At 37.8% G+C, this 20836-nt stretch overlaps 1 protein-coding gene and 1 long non-coding RNA gene across 4 annotated transcripts in view; one reads left to right on the top strand and one right to left on the bottom strand.

Moving 5' to 3' along the window:
* Window positions 1-422: 422 nt before the first annotated feature.
* LOC125715459 (uncharacterized) lies at window positions 423-1958 on the bottom strand. Its single transcript, XR_007384072.1, has 3 exons — window positions 1678-1958; window positions 743-1125; window positions 423-564 (listed from the first exon to the last, which is right to left on the bottom strand). It is a non-coding gene; the product is annotated as an uncharacterized LOC125715459 (long non-coding RNA).
* sp2 (sp2 transcription factor) overlaps window positions 1054-20836 on the top strand; it is a 35032-nt gene continuing 15249 nt past the window's right edge. Inside the window, exons 1-3 of one of the 3 annotated variants that reach the window (XM_048986910.1) lie at window positions 1054-1153; window positions 9366-9442; window positions 10403-11143. In XM_048986910.1, coding sequence (XP_048842867.1) covers window positions 1141-1153; window positions 9366-9442; window positions 10403-11143 — 831 coding nt within the window. In that variant the 5' untranslated portion in view covers window positions 1054-1140. The other 2 variants (XM_048986911.1, XM_048986912.1) reach the window with 2 other exon arrangements.

The raw sequence follows: 20836 nt of genomic DNA on the forward strand, positions 1-20836 counted from the left end.
TAATCTTTTATTACATGTAGATTTGGTGGGAAGTACACAGAGGTTCCTTGTAGACGTACAATGACAATAAAGATTCTACTTGATAATTTTCAAATCATTAAAAGACAACAAGTAAGTTTTTGTTTCTGTATTTTTGCTTGTTAAGCTATGTGATTAAAACTTGATACATGACGCTCAGAAATGTACATCCCATATTCTGTTTTTTTTTTTTCAAATTCCATTGTGCATAATTTATTTCATTTCTTACTCTAACTGCAGATTATGCATCCAGATCTCAATAGTGGTTTCATGCATTATTTTTAAATACTTTGCATATAAATATTTTTGGACAAGTCCATGCAGCTCATATGAAATCATCTGTGCACACAAATAGACTTGACAGAACAAAGACAAAGTGAGTAGATGTAACCTCACATCTCCAGGGTTGTGAGCTGGATTTCCACCACCAACTGAGTGTCCTGCATACACTGCCGTCTGCCCTTTCCACTCTTGGACAGGCTGCAGGTTCACTGCACCCAGTGCTGGGCCGACAGCTATGGAACACCAATGAATGAAGATGGGTATCTGGAATTGCAACCAAATTGAAAAATTTGTCAGATACATAAATAATAAAATGGTCTGGGAAGAGTGGCCCAGCTGATCTAATATTGTTTACATGCTAAATGTTAGGGGAACAAATATTTAGATCCAGGAAATCCACAACCAGAACAGAATAGATACATGTAAGATGAAGGATACACACTCTGGATGTGCTGGGACGCATCATCCGTGATGTTTCCTGGGCTCATAGCGTGTTTCAGCTGGTCTCACGACATCATACAGCTTCACCCAGATGACCCAGCCAGGGTTGATCAAGCCCCTTTTTGCGTCCCAGTAGCATTAAGCAACGGTCACCCTTCTTAATCTATAGCCACCTTGAAGTTCTTTCTGCTGCCTTAATTGCAGTTCTGATGGCTGTCCTTCTGAGTGGCCCACTCATGCCCAGCAAGGTGTAAACTCTATAGAGAGAGCAGCCGGCGAAGCCTCTGCAGCCTACTTGCACTGGACGGCACTGCGCTCGCCATCCCTGTCTCCGGCAATCCTCCAGAAGCATGTACTGACCATTATAATGCATTGTGAAGGTATCTATAATGCATTATAATGCATCAAGAAGGTATGTATAATACACCATAAAGACTGCTTTAAGTATGTTTAAGTTTAAGCCGATTCCAACGCCCCTAGGCAATAATGTAACGGAAGTAACGTCGAACGTGTCTCCTACTGGTTCGCGAATGTTACCGTTACTTAGTTTTTAGTTTAAACACGGTCTGACAATAGGAATCATATTAACCATAAAACAAGGGATGCGCTGCGGATATTAAAGGCAATATTTATATTGTATACTATACTTAAACACAATCACAACTTTTATGTTACTATACTACGAGAAAATAAAGACTGGGCCATAATTTTTGTAAACAAATGAAGCAATTATGTGGTGAAAATGCATTTACCATTACATGAAATTTCTTCATGCTACAGTTGTCTTTCTAGTTTCAAAATAACATATTGAAAATACTGCTGTGGGTATGGGCTGCATATTTAGATATTTGACTAGGTAATATGGCTTGTTTTGTAGTACTGCGTCACTTTCAACCCACCAATCATAAAAGGCCCTCCATGTTATTAGGCACCTACTGTGAAAGTTTACAAGCCCTGCGATTGGATTTTTACGCCGACAGTAAACCTGAACTGCTGTCTTTCACTGCTTTTAGATATCATCCAGTAATTCCTTCGCAAACGCCTTTAGAATAGGAAATTCAATATTTCATAGGTTGCAATTCTTTCAAGTGGTATTTACGAAGATACTCATCATCCCTACTGGTCAATTTAAATTTCAATCACACACGTCACCACTGCTCACTGGTTGAAATTAATGTCGCTCAATAAATGACGTGGCTCTGGATTGGCCAGCGGGCGCGGGCGGTGTCTCTCATGGGCTTGCTCTTGGAAGTGCATGGAGAGTGAATGTCGTCATGAGCGGTGGGTAGGAATTAAAACCTTAGCGTTTATAATACATTGTCGCCACTTGATAAAGCTGTTTATTTCTTGTGCTGCGTAAGACCTTTAATGTGGGCTCTCTGAAACTGTCTGTTTGGAAAGGATGCCTGTTCAACGAGACTGCTGTTTACTCACTGAATGGATTCTCGTTCATTATCGGAGAGTTTAAAGTAGCCCGTTAGCGATACGGAGTCGTGTGTGAAGCGGCGCCCGCCTCGCTTCTGGAATTAAAATCCAGTTGCGTTCTCGCCCTTCACGTTTTAGTCAGAGGCTTGGAGACTCGGCTTCTTCCTTGAGATTTCCAGAGTGTGCCGACTAGCTAGCTGCTGCCCCGGCGCCGAGGCTCCCCCAGCGTCGTTTCCTACTTAGCTAACCAGTTAGCAGCGGCTCGATGGCGGCGCTATTCCAGGCCGCGCTCTGGCCACTCTGCTCTTTTCCTCTGTACATAAGGCGCAGTTTTAGGATAAAGTAAGACTGCTGTCGCCGCTCCAGGATGGTAAGCTCAACATCGTTGTGCTTTACATAAGTGTTCTGCACGAAGCTGGGAAAGTTTAGTTCGCTATGCAAAGCGCGGACGACAGCAGCGTATCTCCGCCTGGCGTTTGCTTTCGCTTTTCGTGTTTACTTCAGATTCATATACTACCTGATATTTTACTTATGTCCGCCTGTTTGCTTCCTCAGACACTTTATATCGAAAAAACGTTGCCCGAAACTGACTGAAATGTATTTTCCGGGTCAAGTACTGCAGTTTAACGGTAGAAGCTGGTTGTTTTGCTGACAGAAGTTGAGGTCAGTTTATGAGGAGCAAATGCAGAATTCGGTACGATCGGTTTAAGTTACTGTGAATGTCATGTGATTATCGGAGAGTTCTTTCATATTATACTATGCTGTAGTGTACTATACTGTAGCCGCATGATAATATACTGAGGTTATGTGACAAATACTACATGATATATATATATATATATATATATATATATATATATATATATATATATATATATATATATATATATATATATATATTTTTTTTTTTTTTTGTGGTGTAATATTTAGGTTTATATGCTTTCGCTATAGTTGCAAAAAATAATCAAAGGAATGGAGAATAAACCGAAAGTCAAACTTGGAGTAAAGCCTAATAATAAATTATCCCCGCGTCTGGAAAGCTACACAATTTTACTATGCATTTTGGTGGAAGAATGTCATAAGCATAAGCAATGTGTCCATTAAATATTTGCTGCATCTAAAGAGCTCATAAGCTCACCGTTTTCCCTGTTGAGTATTTTTATTAAAGACATTTTATATAGTCGCTTCCGCTTGAAATTTATATACTGTACTTGCCAAAATTAGGTGTTGTATAGCATAACCGTAGTACATGTGTTCAGATTACAGTTGTACTACTGCATGGCGCTGTCAGACACAGTCATTATTCAATGGGGGAAAATATTTTCAGATGCTGGGCAAAATTACAAAAATCCTGCAAAATTAAATGTTTAGCCTTCCAATGCAACTATAACTCTGATTCGTTCTCTAAACTGCCAATTAAATTTTGGACAAATGCAAATCTGCAACAAGCTTGTAACAGTGAATAATATAACTGCCTGTAATGTAATGTAATTACTTGCCTATAATGTAATAGATTTATCTGTTTTTATTATAATGTGGATAATAGGGGTGTAACGATATACTCAGCCCACGAGACGGTATTGGGTTCATGAGAACGAGACGATATTTTATGGAAATTTTAAGGAAAACTTTAAGAGGAAATGTATTACTGGAAAGCAGCCTTTGATTAATTTGAAAGACGAAAAATGCTAAATAATGCAAATGTATGGTGACGTGTTAATGACATCATTTACAGTAAAGAACAGAACAAATATCTAGCATCATAAAATATTTCACCACAAACTCAAATGACAGGCTTCTTTCCCAATTGACTACTCAATTGAACATAAAATAGAATATAAATAAAACGAATAACAAACAACTTAAAAAAAAAATAAAAAATTCTTCACCAATGCAGTGGATTTAAGTGAAGAGCTTTGATGGTGCTGCAAATGCCTTTGCATAGTAGTAGCGTTAGCCGTTGTGTACGGCATTATTTTCCTACGATGCTTGCAGATGGTTCGTGTTTTGTCTGTCACCCTTTCACCGTTTATTTTTTCCGCCGGGTACCCAAAATGCTGGCACATAAAAAATTTAAAAGGTCACTATGGTAGCCTATTTCATGGTGTGATCAACAGCTCTATACTGAACATTATGGAATTGCTCAGTATATGCCAGTGTTTGGATAGTTTTCCACAATCCAAGAGGCATTTATTTCTTTAAAAGAGTTTTGCAGTTTAAAAGTGTGTAACAAAAAGAGGTCAAACAACTCCATTATACATCAGTGCATTAATTGGTCCTGCCTTTACGTAATTTAGCATATCAGTGACACTAAGTCCCTGCATAATCAAAGAGAAATTAAAATGGCCTTAAGCCTGTGACTAAAGTGTATGACCAGATCCTGTTATGAATTTCCAGAAAAAACTGAAAGTCTCCTGGAAATGGATTCCTTAAAAAGAGTGGTAACCCTGGGTAATTTTGTCAGATGCCAAAATGTTTGCAGCAGTGATACATTTTTACACAGTCGGTGAAATGTTCACATTATCGGTTCAGAAAATATTACATTATATTTATATTGTATTATTGGCCTACTACATTAAGAATGGAAAACCTTTTGGTATTTGTTACATTATTGGCTGCTGTCACGTTATTGACTTCCATAAAGCCTTTTGTATTGATTTGAATTGATTTTGAATTAGTAGGGGTGTAAGGATACACAGAATTCATGGTTCAGTACAAAACCTTGGTTTTGTATTCACGGTTTGCTGCAATTTCAGTATAGCAGGGAGAACAGCATTTATTCTGAAGTTATTAAAATTGCAAACAAAAACTGTTTGAAAAAATTGTATGCCAAAGGAAACATCCTTTATCCTGTAAATTCCTTTAAATCATGTTTTCTCTACCACCAAGTATCGTTACATATCTGTAGCGAAAAGCACCCCAATAGCCTTAGTTATTTTTTTGTCCGGTCTGAATTTCTGAGCAGAAGCATCTTAGATGCCACTAGAAGCCAAACATGTATAGGCTGTTTGTCCCTTGCTCTGGTTTTATGTACACTTGGAAGATGTCTCAAATGAGTTAGCATGTTGGATGTGTTTCCCGCAAATGTCTGAGTTTGGTATAACAAAACCAACAGCCTGTCCAATCCACTGATTATGACTGACTGTAAAGGCTAGTTTATACTTCACTTTTCTGCTGTTATTTTTTGACTGTGGGTATTTGTGTGCAGAAGCTTGTGTTCATAGTATGTGTGTTGGTGGATGTTGATGATCCTGGGTGGTGCATGCATACAGCAGTGATATTCCACCAGAGCAGGAGAGGGCTTCTTATTGCAACAAACACAATTGTACATTATGTAGTGAAATGGATAAACTTTATGAACAGTTTTAAAATTGTTAGTCAACGCTTGGGTTGCATATGGCATACTGTGGCATTTTCAATTCAGTGATGGGACCCCCCCCAGAAATTTTATCCCCAAGCTTTCAAAATTCTGCATATGTGTTGCTTTTTAAAATAACATTATCCATGGTATGATGTCTGTACGGTATAAATGTTATGGACAGTGAAAACTACATATTCACCTCTAATAATTCTTCTACGCCTTCTTGGTTGATCTTTGCTTTGTGAATGTCACTGCTGCCATCTACAGCCAACACCTAGTTTCCTTGCTTATGTGCAGTCAACACAGACGGATATGCTTGATCACCGCCAGGCAAAAAATTGGGGCTACATGCCCACCCCTCAAAGCAATCCAGCTCAAGCCCCTGATGACAAAATTTGTCGCCTAGTCCTGTGCACAGCCGATAGCACACAAGAAAATTAAGTATGAACTGGCCTTAACCAGCATTAACTCTAACCAACTCACTGCTGCAGTTAGCATGTTTTCCATGTCGCTTGTGAATTTAATTTAATTTCATTAATTTCATTGTACATACCAAACCGAAAAATATAGGATGGAATGATATATGACCAATACGTATACCTGGTGGGCGAGTTTTGTTAGCCATTTTGTCGGTTTGTTTTTGAAGTAGGCATGCAAATCAGAATACAGCAGCTTTTGAGGTCAGCCTGAAAATCAAAATACATTTTATCAAAACGAAAGCCAGTCCAGTTATATGGAATGTTTTCCATTGTAATTTTGAGATCAGGAACCTATGACACGTTGCATTTATCTAGATTATGTAGATAACTGTGATTAACTAGAATGTATTGGCATAGAAAACATTAATTTGAAATGGGACCAACGGCACACTGCAGTAAAAGTGCCACCATTCAATGTGCAGTTCTCCAAAATGAATTGTACCTCGTTTTTGTATTGATTACACATCTCGCATTTGAACCTGTGCCCCCATTCTTTACATTTATTCGTTTTTAAGTGACCACTACTAAGAGATTTGCTTAATATTCAGTTAATTACCTTAATCGCATATTCAGACACGTTATTTGTTAATTACTAATTATCTTGTACTGAGACTCATAGCAGGCTTAATTAGTGACAGGCCAACAAGACGTAGATGTAATAACAATCTGCTAGGTAATAAATGAAATTAACAAGTGTCACAGAAATTGATAGTAGTAATAATTCATTTACTAAACTTCCTCTGAAAAAGGTGTTTAACTTGGCAATAAAGCAATGAACAAATAACTAATTAGCCAAGCTGACTGCAAAGATGGGAAAAGAAGAAACAAGGTTATTGGTAGATTGCCACAGTACAACCTCTAATATCAATTTAAACCTGTGATGTACAGATATTAATTTCTGACCAAAACAACCCTGGCATATACAGTAATGTAAATCTAAAACCTATATTCTGTGGTGTAAAATGTACAAAATTTTCTTAAGTAAAAGTATGTCCATCCTGTAAAGAATTATTCAAGTAAAAGGTACCTGGTTTTTAAAAGGTACTTAAGTCAAAAAGTCCCATCAATTCAAATATATTGACAAAACGAAATCTTTTTTTTTTTTTTATCCAATTAGGTATGGTGGTGCAGTGGTTAGCACTGTTGCCTCACACCTCTGGGACCCGGGTTCGAGTCTCCGCCTGGGTCACGTGTGTGGAGGTTGCATGTTCTCCCCATGTCGTCGTGGGATTTCCTCCGGGTACTCCGGTTTCCCCCCACAGTCCAAAAACATGCTGAGGCTAATTGGAGTTGCTAAATTGCCCGTAGGAATGCATGTGAGAGTGAATGGTGTGTGTGTGCCTTGCGATGTTCTGCCCCCCCATCCTGGGTTGTTCCCTGCCTCGTGCCCATTGCTTCCGGGGTAGGCTCCGGACCCCCTGCGACCCAGTAGGATAAGTGGTTTGGAAAATGGATGGATAAATTTAAGTAAGACATTTGAATATAGGAAGGAGCATGGTTGCAAGAGGATAAGCATATATTTTCTTTTTATTTAGTTAAAATTGGTGAAACATGCTAGTGTAGGTTAGTAAAATGAGTTTTTTGTAGAAAACGAAAGTGATGTACAGGCCAGATTTAATAATGAATTATCAGAATTTTCCATGCTGGTAGTTTGAAGTAGTGGATGAGTCAACAAAAACTCTAGTCCTCCTCTATGGAAAATGGCTCAATTCAATCATTGCCATTATTTCAGTAGTAGCTCTAGTGCTGCTTCCTTTTGAATATGGGTACAGTTTAAATATTGGATGACAGTTTTTCTTAACTGATATATATATTGTGAATCACTATATATTGTTTGTCATCTTCATAAAGACAGTATGACATGCAGAATAGTAATATATTGCTCAACAATTATGAGGTAAAATTTTGATTGAGTGAAAACATTGATTCATATTTTTCACAGGATTGTGCAGCCGTACTCAGGTACGCTCATTTTTTGGCTCCATAATGTGATGTAAATATTAAAGTTTTAATTTTTAATTTAAAAAATTTAATTTTATTGAAGGTATTAGCCTTCAATAAAATACATATTGTAGTTTTCAGTTTTTTAATCCTATTTTTTTTCTTCTGCCAGTTTTAAAAAAAATGAACCAAGTAACTGTTTCCTCGACTTTTCTTTCCAATAGCTTCCATTAGGCTGAATTTTTGATTTTAGCTGTGTATTCTGTGCAACATCACAACCAAACCTTGTGCATTCTTTACAGTCAGAAACGAATATTATAGGTTGTTCCCATTTGGCTACCAAAATTCCACATTTCATTAAATAATAATGCATTAAAGCTGTAAAATTAACGCTTTGCTTTAATTCATTAACTTTTACAACCCTGCTTGATATACAGTTATACATTAGCACAATGTTTTTACTGAAGCAGTTTAGATCTTAGTGCTTATACCATAGCCGATGCCTTGCTCACTACACCCCATTATACTGTATATAGCTTGGAAATATTCAGAGCCCTATACTCGTCTTTAGTATATGGAAATACTTCTTGGGTTTTTAGAACCTTTTATGTGTTGTTTTTTTTTTAAGACTTTGTTTTAAAAAATCCTCTTGTTTCTTGAAGTTCTGCAAATATTAAATGAAATATAAAAAGGAAAAAAGTTGTGTAGGTGTAACTGATTCTGATGTTGATGGTTTAATATGGTGTAAGGGATATTAAAGAGATTTAAAAGAATCTTTCAGGTGTGTGTGTCTATAGATTGTGGGCCAAAAGTAGGTGTACAGCTTTTATTTTGCAATACTTTTTGGGTCATGTTTAGTCTCTTAGGTGTTCCAGATGTCCTCCGTCAACCTTCATACATTCCTGCAGTTTGTCCTTGACACTGTGACACATCTTAGCATACAAATCCCGGTTATTATGAATGTTCTCAAGTGCTTTAGAGTAACTCCTTCAGTTTGTTCACTGTGTGGACCTTCCTCTCAAAAACCTTCTCCTTTACTACACCCAAAAACAGTCAGTGGGTGTCAGATGGGGTGTACGTGATGGCCCGTCAATGCTGCCACATCACCCAATCCAACGGTGTGGAAAGGTGTTGTCAAAACTGTATATCTACTTTTAAAAAAAGTCTTTGTAAAATAAAAACCGTATACTTTTGTCACTTGTGGTTGTAATGATGCTGGTACTTGGTGCAAAATCTGAGAAACCATAGTTTGATCGTTTCCCAGAAATTTTCCTGTTCTGTTTGGTGTTTGTGTGTTGGATGCGTGTGTGTTTGGTGTGTTTTTCCTCTATTATGACTCGGTGCTGCAGTTGCCTCCACAGCAAGGTTTGTTACAGGATGACTTAAAAAGCCTTAATGTGCTCTTTCTCTCCCCTCAGATCCACAGGACAGTATGGCCGCTACTATTACTGTCAGTCCCAGCGAGTACCTGCAGCCGTCCGCTATCTCTACACAGGTGAGTCTGCCCCTTATGCAGCTGTGGTGAGGAAAAACTCTCTATCCAAACTGACTTGTGCCTATGAAAGCCGGCACCGGTGTGGTACTTTGGTTTATGGTGAGACCTTGGAGTCCTAGTCAGCTGAAAAGTTGAAACTAATGTTTTGAAACCAGAGTGTCTCTTGTCCTTGGCAGTTACTTGGTTTATTACAATTTTAAGATGACATATCAGCATTTATTTATTAAATTATTTATTTTACCGTATAAAATGACCAGGAATTAAGGCTGGGTGTTGAGCCAAAATATCAGTCTTTTTCATATCACGTAATACTGATAACTATAATTCCAGTCATTTTTATTTAAAGGCTCCATTTTTACTTAAAATTTCCCTTAAACTGGTTCTGAACATAAAAAATGATCACAAATTGGATGGACGGCAAATTGAAATCTAAATTTTTAATAAATAAATCCTACAGAAATAAACTTTTGTTATAGGTCGTTACACTAGCGAACTCCAACACTATGGTTTATTTCTGCGCTTTTTCTTCAGACTGCCTTGCATATATCACCATAGTTTATTCTTTGCTGAGTCAGTCAGCCTTGCGGTGCATTTGGACATGGTTTGTCCGTTCTTAAAAATATTTAAACTACGCATTCCTATGTTTGGCATCAAGCACTTGAATTAGTTTGTGGATTGCTTTTAACTGTATCGGGAGAAGTGTTTTTAGAGGCCTTGCTCTGGATTCAAAGTTTACATAAGTATCTGTTATTTATCCCTGTTTATTTCTGTAATCTGCAGTTTATCGTAATGGACATGCAGGCCATTTTCCTGGTAATATTGTAAACCCTAAGTATTAAGTCTTTTAACTGGCAATTTCTTAATAGTTCAAGCCTCTGAAGTAACATGGACAAACTCAGGATAATGTTTCATTCAAATCATCTCTGTACGCATTTAGCTGACTGAGGCTGTTCTTTCCAGGATTCTCAGCCTTCTCCTTTGGCTCTCCTGGCGGCTACCTGCAGTAAGATAGGGCCCCCTGCTGCCCAGGCCCCTGCCAGCACCCCTCCTTCTCAGCCAACTACACGTCGCCTCCTGCCTATCAAACCTGCCCCCATTGCTCCAGCACCTCCAAAAAACGTTGGATTTCTGTCCACTAAAAGCAATGTGATACAGCTGCCAGCAGGGATCGGTTCTTCCAGTCCCAGTGGCCCAATCCTGCTCACCATTCAGAACCCAACTCGACCTGCTGGTGCCAACATTCAGTATCAAGTCGTTCCACAGATTCAGGGGAGCTGTGCGCAAACCATACAGATGTTACCCCAAGGTGGACAGATCCAGATCATCCCAGGAACCAACCAGGCCATCATCACATCTTCCATGACTGGTCCAGCTCAGGTAGCACCTGCCACACCACAGAAGGCACTGGCCATCAAACCGTCTCCTCAAAAGCAGAGGCAGAACAGCGCCAACGTGGTGCGGCTTCCTGGAGGGCTCACCCTCCCACTCAACGTCTCCTCTAGTGATGGGGGATCCCAGATCCTAGCCGAAGGTACATCTGCCCCAGCGCCACCTCCTGCCAAAGCAAGCCGAAGAGGCCGCAAGAAACTGGTTGCCAGCAGCCAGCCGCTTCCACAGCCATCTTCCCCGCCCCCTGCCGTAGCGGTTTCTGAGCAGGTGGAGACGCTACTAATAGAGACCACTGCTGACAACATAATCCAGGTAGGCTGCTTTACACCGTGGAGCTCTTGGGAGAATCTGTAATGCTTCCTACAGGCTGCATTTTTGATGGGTGATTGCTGCTAAATTCCATCTTTTTAAAATTAAGTTTTAAGTTGCTTTCATTTTAATTGGCAGTGTCACTGTCAGGGGACGTTTTAAAGTGCACCTGGTATTGAACTGATTGGAAAATAATGAAAAGGTTAAGTTTCTCAAGTCTCATAATTTACATAATTTCAGCAACCTGTGATCTGCCTAACTGTTTTCATATATTAACATATAGATAAGGATTTTCTATCCAACTTCCATTGTGTTTATCCAGAACAGACATAATGGCATGCTGTAGGCAATTATGAGACATCACATCCTATGGTTTAGTTTTGAGCTATGGGAGGAAACGCATGCTTCCCATATGACACACACGTGTCCTGGGGACACGAGCCCTGGAGCCTACAGTGTTACCCAGCGAGCTGACATGCCACCTGGGATAGGATTTTATTTGTGCATCAACTTTATTATGCAAGTTATGCAAGTGTTTGATGTTTGCTATTGTTGACATATGTCCTGTGTTGTATGATAACAAAGACCACCCCCCTCTTACAGCTATTTGTGCTATTTTTGTTGTGTTGTGTAGGGCTGCTGCAGTATAATCAGGGTTATATAGTGCACATGCAATAATACCGGAGCTTTATGTAATTGGTGTAAACATTTGTTCGGATGCCAGCTAGTAGTATACAGATGTTTGCTAATGCCCATGACTTAGTAAGCGGATTAGTAGTACACCTAAAATATTAATGAGAGGCTTATTGTGACACCAAAAAGTTAGCAATCTGTATAAATTCGGAAAATTGATGTTGTAAATGGTGAATCTCGTAACCATGTCATTTGCTGTGGTCCTGTGGAATGCTTGTTAGTCTATAATCGTGAGTCGTGTAAATTTTTGGCTGTTCAGCTGCTAGTATAACAAAAATAGAGCTTTTTAATAAAGAGAACAACTTCCATTTTAACAGAGCTGTCATCTGCTTTATTAAAATTACTCATGCATTTGTCGATACATTTTTTTTGTGCTCTATATAGTGGTCTGTTGCATCGAAAACGTCCTTTGCCCTCTAGGGTTGCAGCATGGCATAGAACGAACAATACAGAGCCGTTTTAAGTATGCAGCATATATTTTGTCTGGACATTGTTCAAAGTCTGTGGCCATCTTTGGGCTGAATTTAGCTCATATGAGGCAGATTCTTTTACATTAGACCTTGAAGGATTGTGTGTAATATTTTTTTGCAAACCTTAAAATTTTATGCCAAAGTTAATGTAAGTTGTTAAATTTGATATAATTCTCTATATGATTTGATTTATATGAATAATGGAGACAGCTTGTTTTCTCATTGGTTTGCCATATTTTATAACTTGTTCATCTGTTTCTTGTTTAAATAATGTTCAGCAGACATCAGGTGATGTTAGCGGTAGCTTTTTTTTTTTTTTTTTTAAATTACTATTCCTGACTTCAGCCAAGCCCAATCAGGCTGCATGGTGACTTGGTTAATTTTTCTTCCTCTTTTCCGCTACAGTCCATTGAAGTAATAAGATGTGCTTTGGTCACAGGGCAAAGCAGTTTTGTTTATAACTTAACTTTGATTACAGTGACCATCTTTGGTAACTTATAGTTTTTGCATAAACAATTTATTTACGTACCTTCAAAACATTATTGAATATTCATATATGCAAGAGAACCTAAAATAACCACAACATAATCTCTGGAGTAACCATAATGAACTGTAGTCATTTGTAACAAAATATGAAATGTAAGCAATAGATATTTCTTAATGGTGTAACAATGCATGATAGGGATGTCCTGTCAAGTCCCCCCCCCCCCCCCCCCCCTCGATATTGGTCCATCTAACAAAAGATATTTCCAACATCCAAGTCGTTCCTTAAGGGTTGTTTTGTTAATTTATGTAATCTGTACTTAGTTACCAAATAATCAAGTAATCTACCAACTAATTTGACATAGGGCTGTGTGATAAAACAATAACTATAATTATTGCTATATAAATTTCCTTGACACTAGTATGACAAATGCTCCATGAAAGTTCAAAGTTTAAACCAATCATGTCACTGGCAACACACTTTGCATCACAAATGATGACACTTTCTCTGTGGCTGCTTGTCAGAACTGGTAATGGAGCACAAGCGGAAACACATCCATGAAAACATAAATGGGGGATTTATTGAACAAATAAGAGAATGCAATAGGGCAGGTAAGCGGATGACAGACAAAACCATCAAAGCAAACAGGGTAAGTCCAAAGCAGCACGTTCAGTGAAGGTAATTCAGCGAGATCCAAAAGGAAAGTCCATGAGGAATCCCAACAGTAATCCATAGATAATTAAAAAATGAGTATTCCAGCAGTAGCATTTTTTGGTGCTTGCTAAATATAACCTGTTTAACGTCAATTTCAGACTTGTGAAATGCCAAATGCTGTTTGGTAGTGATGGACGAAACAATGCTACATGAACCATTTGCGAATTTTTTTTTTTCTCCTCTCAACCTCACGTGGCACTTTTTGCCATTTTGGCTATCACTTCAGTTTGGCAAGTGTTTGCAATAATTGTGATTATCACAACTATGACATAAATTGTGATAATATTGATGCTGACTGAAATTTCTCAAAAGGGCTGCTGCCATTAGTCGACGTAGTCGATAACATCTGCTGAAAATGCATTCACATCAATATTTTAAATTTAAATTTTTTTTTTAATGAAATTGATTTCTAAAACGCTTCAGTTCATTATAGCAAATGTTTTCCTTTATGGGTGTAGTTTACACTGTGCGAAGTTCAATGGCATATCACAGGGGCACTAGCGCTATGCACAACTGTCTGAAGAGAACACACACGCGCTATTGTGGATGACGTACCACCAGAGTAGGCAAATCCACTGTAAGTGTTGTCTTATTATGTTAATTAAGTTACAATTAGCACAGAGCTTTTTAATATATTTTGTCCTTGGAGCTGCTCATTACTCATTACTCATTATACACTCAAATTTAAGTAATAAAGTTATCTGCCTGCTACAGCAAAAAGCAAAAAGTAGTGCCTCACCACCAACATCTTTTTACCTTGTCCATCCACAATATCTCCTCCTTTTAAAAGTAGTTGCTAAATCTAGGTTCACTGCCAGTCCTTATCTCTTCCACGATTTACCAGAATAGTAGCATGGAGTACTCCACTAACGAGTTTAATAAGCATAAGGATATACCAAATTTTTACATATTACTGAGTTATGGGCATCCCAATCTGCATGTCATTAATATTTTAGGCATACTGCTAATTAAGTTTACGAACAATAACTTTGCTGTGAAAAAATGTATCTTAATGATTTTAAGATTTTTACCTTAATTCATTTTCCTCCAGAAAATCAAATATTTAAATTGATTGACCAATCAGTGAAATAATCTGTAGATTAATCCATAGAAAGAAAGTCATGACAGCCCTATATTGCCATAATGTCCAGCTATAATCTGACTATGTGGCATTAGGGAGAAACCTATGAAATAATGCAGTGTGCACACTCAGTCACACATACGGTCAATTTAGGCACTCCATTTATGTTATGTTTCTGGACAGTGGAAAGAAATTGGAGAATCCACTGAAAGCCATGCACACTTAGGGTGAATATGTAAACTCTGCGTGCACACACACACACACACACAAAGTGGTGGGGTGCAGCAACATTGGCGTTCCCTCAACTAGGTGTGCACAGTGTGTGATGTTAATATTGACATTGCATGTATGTGCAATTCTCACAATTACTAGGACCGCAGTAGTCTGCACTAAAACATTTTTGGTCAGTGCTCGGAAACAAATGTAGAAAGATTAGTAATTTTAGTGATGGTTCATTTCAATGTTACCCAATAGATGTAAAAATAAAATAAATTAACGCTTTTCCACCACACCAAGTACCTCACACTTTTTTTTTTCTGTACAGTACTTTCGCATTTCCACTGTCTTTTCCAGTACCAAAATTTCCACTCCCAAAAGTACCACAGCAGCTGGGGTACTTTTGGTACTTTTGGGGTGAGACTTGCAAATGCTTTTTTTTGTCCATTTGGTTATGCAAATATTCTGCCTCTAAGCACAATACAACCACTGTCTTGGAAAAAAAGTTACGAACTCAAATAATGATAAACCAAGTAAAAAAAATATATGATGACGTAGTAATAATGGATGTGTGGATAAATGAAGAGAGACAGTATTTCATTGGATCTGGTCAGAACAGTATGGTATGACAAATACATTTTTGTATAATATGCTTTTGTTGTAATACATATTGGGGTATTTATAAAGCAAAAAAGGAGTTCTTAGAAACCCATCTAGGAATGATTTAAACAGGAAGGATGTCTAGGGCTGTCACGATTAGTCAGCGTATTCTGGTGCATTTTCAGCATCGACGTCAACATCACTATTCTCAATCGACACTATTTTAATAACATTACCTTTATGATTTCTAAAATGCCTCAGTTCATTATAGAAATTGTTTTCCTTTAATATCACTATTTAATCATGGGAGGAGTTCAGATTATACTGCGCAAAGTGTGATGGCATGCTATGCGAACACCAGCGCTATGCACAAGCGTCTGAAGAGAACACACTTCTGCTATTCTGGACTGTTGGGACCAGTGTCATTATCATAAACTAAAACTGAAACGGAAATGGACAATAAATCAAAAAAAAAATCATTCGTCAAATGAAATAAAAATGAGAACCATATTTAGGCCTACAAAAAGTGCCGGACTACAGCCTGCAAAAAGTACTACCACACCCCCAACATCTTTTTACCTTGTTTAACCACAGTATCTCTTTTAACTCTGTTGAACTGTCCGTTCCTTCATCTTGTGCGACTTTGGTCCTTATCACTTGTGTCGCGAGTGGCGTGCTCCACTAACCAAATTTATTAAGCATGAGGATACAGCAAATTTATACAGATTGCTAACTTTTGGCCATCACAATATGCATCCCATTGATATTTTTAGGCATGCTACTAATCTACTTATTGAATTGTGGGCGAAAATAATGTTTACGCTCATATAGTGCCAAAATGTGTACGTTATCTAAAGCCCTGCAGTGGCATACAGTTTGTTGCTGTCAAAATTAAATTAGTCAAGTTGATTTTCTGCTGTAAAACTAACCATTTAGATTGGTCTATCGACTATTTTATCGAGTAATCTACCAATCTATAGACAAATAATTGTTGGTGGCAGTCCTAACTGTGTCAGAGAACGCATGCAGCACTCATGCAAAAGCACTGAAGGTACATAATCTTGAAAATGAATAATCATTAAAATTGTAAAGCTTGCTCATTTTCCCTCTTTCACTACACATAATGTACATAATGTATCCACAGTTTAATGCTTATAAAAACACTTCACAGCACATGTCTGCGTTATTTTGATTTATCCTTATCGTCACATTGCAGCAAATAGCAAGTGGGCAAGTGTGTTGGGGTCGAATAGGTATTGCGAGGGAATATTTTTTCCCCCTGACCTTTTAGAGGTTCCATAGACGGCGAACAACAAAATTTGGTCTTAATCGCTTATAGGCTACAGTGAAACATTAAAATTTAAATGGGCTATTTATAGTGTGAATATGAATTTTTTACATCATGCTTGAACAAATGTTTGAATATCTTAATTCTCTGCTGCATTGTGAGGTGTAGCCCTGTTGCAGTCATGCTTATTCAATTGGCTGGCCAATGCATATCATACAGTTGTATGCGCACGGACTCGAAGTATCATGGTTTCTCTGAGAACCTCATTTGACATAGGTTGCTGATAATCAGCGTCATAACATTGTTCAATTATGATTGAATTTGTTTAGTTTGTTAGACTGAAATATATGTTCTAATCTCGAGTTTAAACTGGTTTCGTGATGCATCCCCCAGGACTTCCTCAGCCAGCCTTGCTTTGAATCTGCTCAGAGAGGGTGGAAAAGGTGTACACAGCTTTTGGTCTTTGGATCCTTTTTGATTTAGTCACTTTTCCCATGGACGATGAACAAGCAAGGTGCATTTGTGTCACTGGACAGATCATCCACATTATTTCAATTTTAGATGTCCCATTGTGTGGCCACTCATGCAGTGTCCGAGGGTTGGCCCTATGATGAAAATTATTACAGCCGCACTCGTGGTGGCTTGTCTATGGGGGGTATGAACCAACCTTAAGTGTGGAACTGTGAAAATGCAGCCTAGCTTTTACTTTCATTTGGCTTTTTGTGGTTTTCAGGAGTGTTTCTTTTATCATCTTTGTTTGGGTGGGTACTCTACAAGTGATGTCTAATGTATGTAGAGAAAGTTACTGCAGTGTGAGCTCCATTTATAACTAGTGCACAGAGGGCTTAAATTGTTAGTTCAGGTACAGGTATCTTGCATCAGACCATCCAGCTTGTTAATTTTGTCAGTGTGTGTCATTTGTAATGACTTGAGTTTGGCAAGTAAGGGTAAAGTTCTGAAAACAGGATGCTGCACTATGTCAGATTTGCATACTTTCTATTTTTTTATGCATGGTATTGCCTTTGCAAAAGTTTTTGCAGCTTCACCTCAGCAACTTCTGTCTGCATCTGTTGCATGTATAGTGGGTTCTGGGTGGTTTTTAGAAACGTATAATACTTCAGTTTAAATGTGGATCTCATTACTTTCATTCCAAGGTTTCATTCAGTTTTTCAGCATACTTTGGGGGATTCTCAGATTCTCTAGTTGCTGCTGTTATTTAAACATCAACCCCTTTGCATCAGGGAACAGAACCATTCTGTAAAACTGCTGCTGCTTGGATTAGAGATCTTTAAACTGAGCTGTTTACGCAGCACAGAGGTGTCATTAACTGTGACCTCTCAGGTTTCTCATTGCGGAGTCCTGTTTCAAACACCCGATCGTGTTGCTTTTTTAAAAAAGAAAATCTGTAGTGCTTTTGAATTTGACCTTATACAGGGTTCCCGTGGATCCTTAAGTCTTATTTTAGAATCGCCGAATTTTAAGGTCATAAAATGTCTTAAAAAGTATAATTTTTTTCTGGCATGTAGTCTTAAACCCTGTCACATATGGTTTCATATTTAATAAAATCATGAATGTTTATGGAATCTTATGACCTCCGAGTTTGCATGCCTTATTATTGCCACGATAACCGCGCAAGTTCTGGCTTACGCAACACATAGATATTAAAATACTGCGTTCCGCCGATCTAGGATATTTTGATATCTATAGTTGGTAAAGGTATGTATATATGTATATACCCTGTGCAAGGTCATTTTTATTTTGCGAGTTCGGTATAAACTAGCAGATGTTAGCATTGTAGTTCGCATCAGTACTATCCGTTGTCAACATGGGGAATTGTAAATTTTAATGAGAATTGGTCAGACAATGACGGATTAGTCCGCTAGATGCTACTTTGGAAGTTCAAACCACTGCCGAAGTTACAGCTTTGGAGGTATTGTGTTCGACACCATTTTCTGAGTTTTCAACAAGAGCAACACTTACAGTAAGGCCGAAGTGCTTTAATCTCTATACACGGTGAGCCACCATCATTTGTACCGAGCCAATAGTGAAATACATACAGTGTTTCGGTCGATGTTCCCAGATTCAATCATAGTAAAGTTGTTCACCTGCGGGAGGGATAAGACCGCGTATATATCTATGTTCGCATTGCACCGTTCGTCTGTCGTGAGCTGAGGTCAGCTGTGAATGACGACAGCTTTGTAATTATGTTCGAGAGTTTAAACAAATCAATTAAATTAAAACAAGTAGACCTTCATCTGAACCACTGGACCACTACTGAGATTGGAAATTTTGCGAAATTGTGCTACTATGGATAACAGTTTAAACAGCCTCTAAGTTTGGTAAGTGTGACATTAGAAACGTATTTTTTTTTTACATGGAATACAATTTATTTGAGCTTTAGGGTTTAAATTTATGTGCCTCTGTGAAACCACACTCCTCACAATGTGGTAACAAAAGCCGATTTTTTTTTTTTTTTAAATCATTGTACAGTTCGTGTATGTAAAGTACATTTAAAATGGTAAGAGCTATGTTTTTTGTTGGTCATGAACATGGTATTATTTTTTCTTTTTGAGGTCTTGGCTGTGCAGCAACCCTGCTTATAATCATTGGTGTATTTCTGTTCACAGCCAGGGCTTTTTCTGTCAGTAACAGGCTCCTCTAAAAATGCATGTTCATTTGTCCACAAAGCAGTTTGTAATTTTAATGCAGTGCCTGTATTTGAAGATTAGCAGTGACTCTGTTAATATAAAGAGAGAGATTTTTATTCTTATTCGAATTAGTTGCATTTTATGTTAGTGCCCCAGAAACCTCTCCAGTTGAATGAAAGGAAGTGAGGCTGTTGCATCTTGAATGCTTATTTTTCTGTCCCAAATTTCAGCCAAAATCACTGTTAGCCCACATTGATCAAAAGCCAATGGTAAAGCCACCACTCCATGGTTTGGTGACCAAGTTCCGTTCCAATATCCAGGTCGTTGAGCGAAATTGTCGCAAAGTGGAAATTATGGACGTCTAGGCTTTACAGTGACTTCTTATGACTTCAGTCTTCCATATAAATACTATATAATTTTTTTTATCCTTCATGAACTATACGCTTTTAACAACATATCGTACATTCTACTTCAGGGAGACATGGCCTTGTTTTTTTTGCCGCAGAATGCTCTCCAATAGTCAATATAATTAGGGCTTTAACAAGTAATTCATAACATAGATAATAATTCATTTAAAAAGATAGCTGATGACAAATCTTGTCATTGATTAGTTGCATTTTTGCAGTTTGCTGTGTAAATTGAGCATAATGACATCACCACCTAACAATATTAGCTTAGATGTATTCCCCGGATGCATATACGTGGTGTGTCTGTATCCACGTGAGATATGTTCCAAGACCTACTGTGGAGAGCTGAAACTGATCATCCACAGACCCTGTATAACGTGATTTTCATGTACATTCATCTAACAATGCAGTATGCTGTAACATAATTTTCATGATGTGGTTTTATTACATAATGCATTGTCATGCACCATTTGTAATGCTAAGTAGTTATCTCGTACTTAACATAATTCATTGGTTGTTTCTTAAAATCCTTTGTGATTAAAGTCAGTAACTGCGTTCTCATGATCCAGCCCAATGGTTATGAAATATAATATAAACAACATCTTCAAGCATGAACATAACGCACACAAATGAATACAAGTAACCCCTAGTTAGTGGGGAAAGATTATGAAAATTGTCATATAAGTGGAATGAGCAATAAATTAATAAGTATACTTTCAGACCTTCATATCTCAACAAGGACTCTCAGCATTTGGGTAAAACACATTAACATATTAGAATGTTGTACAAGTTGGTGAGTGTAGGACAGCAATTACTTAAATGCCTGGATCAAATGATAGGGCTGTCGGAATAATCAAGTTTAGTTTAATTTTTGTATAGCTGGCAGCCAAACTAAATTATATGGTTCAATGTAGTATAGTATAATGATACTTTATTCAGTGTGGTAGAAATGGAATTTGAGTTCTGACCACATCCTGTTGCATTTCCTTTGTTCTATTTTCAGTCTATTTTAGTGTTATGATATCTTGCACTTTATTAACGATCTTTCTGTATTCAATTTTTCTTTTGTACAACAGCTATGAAACCAACTTGCTT

This window comes from Brienomyrus brachyistius, chromosome 20, assembly GCF_023856365.1.
Source record: "Brienomyrus brachyistius isolate T26 chromosome 20, BBRACH_0.4, whole genome shotgun sequence".
Taxonomy (NCBI): Eukaryota; Metazoa; Chordata; class Actinopteri; order Osteoglossiformes; family Mormyridae; genus Brienomyrus; species Brienomyrus brachyistius.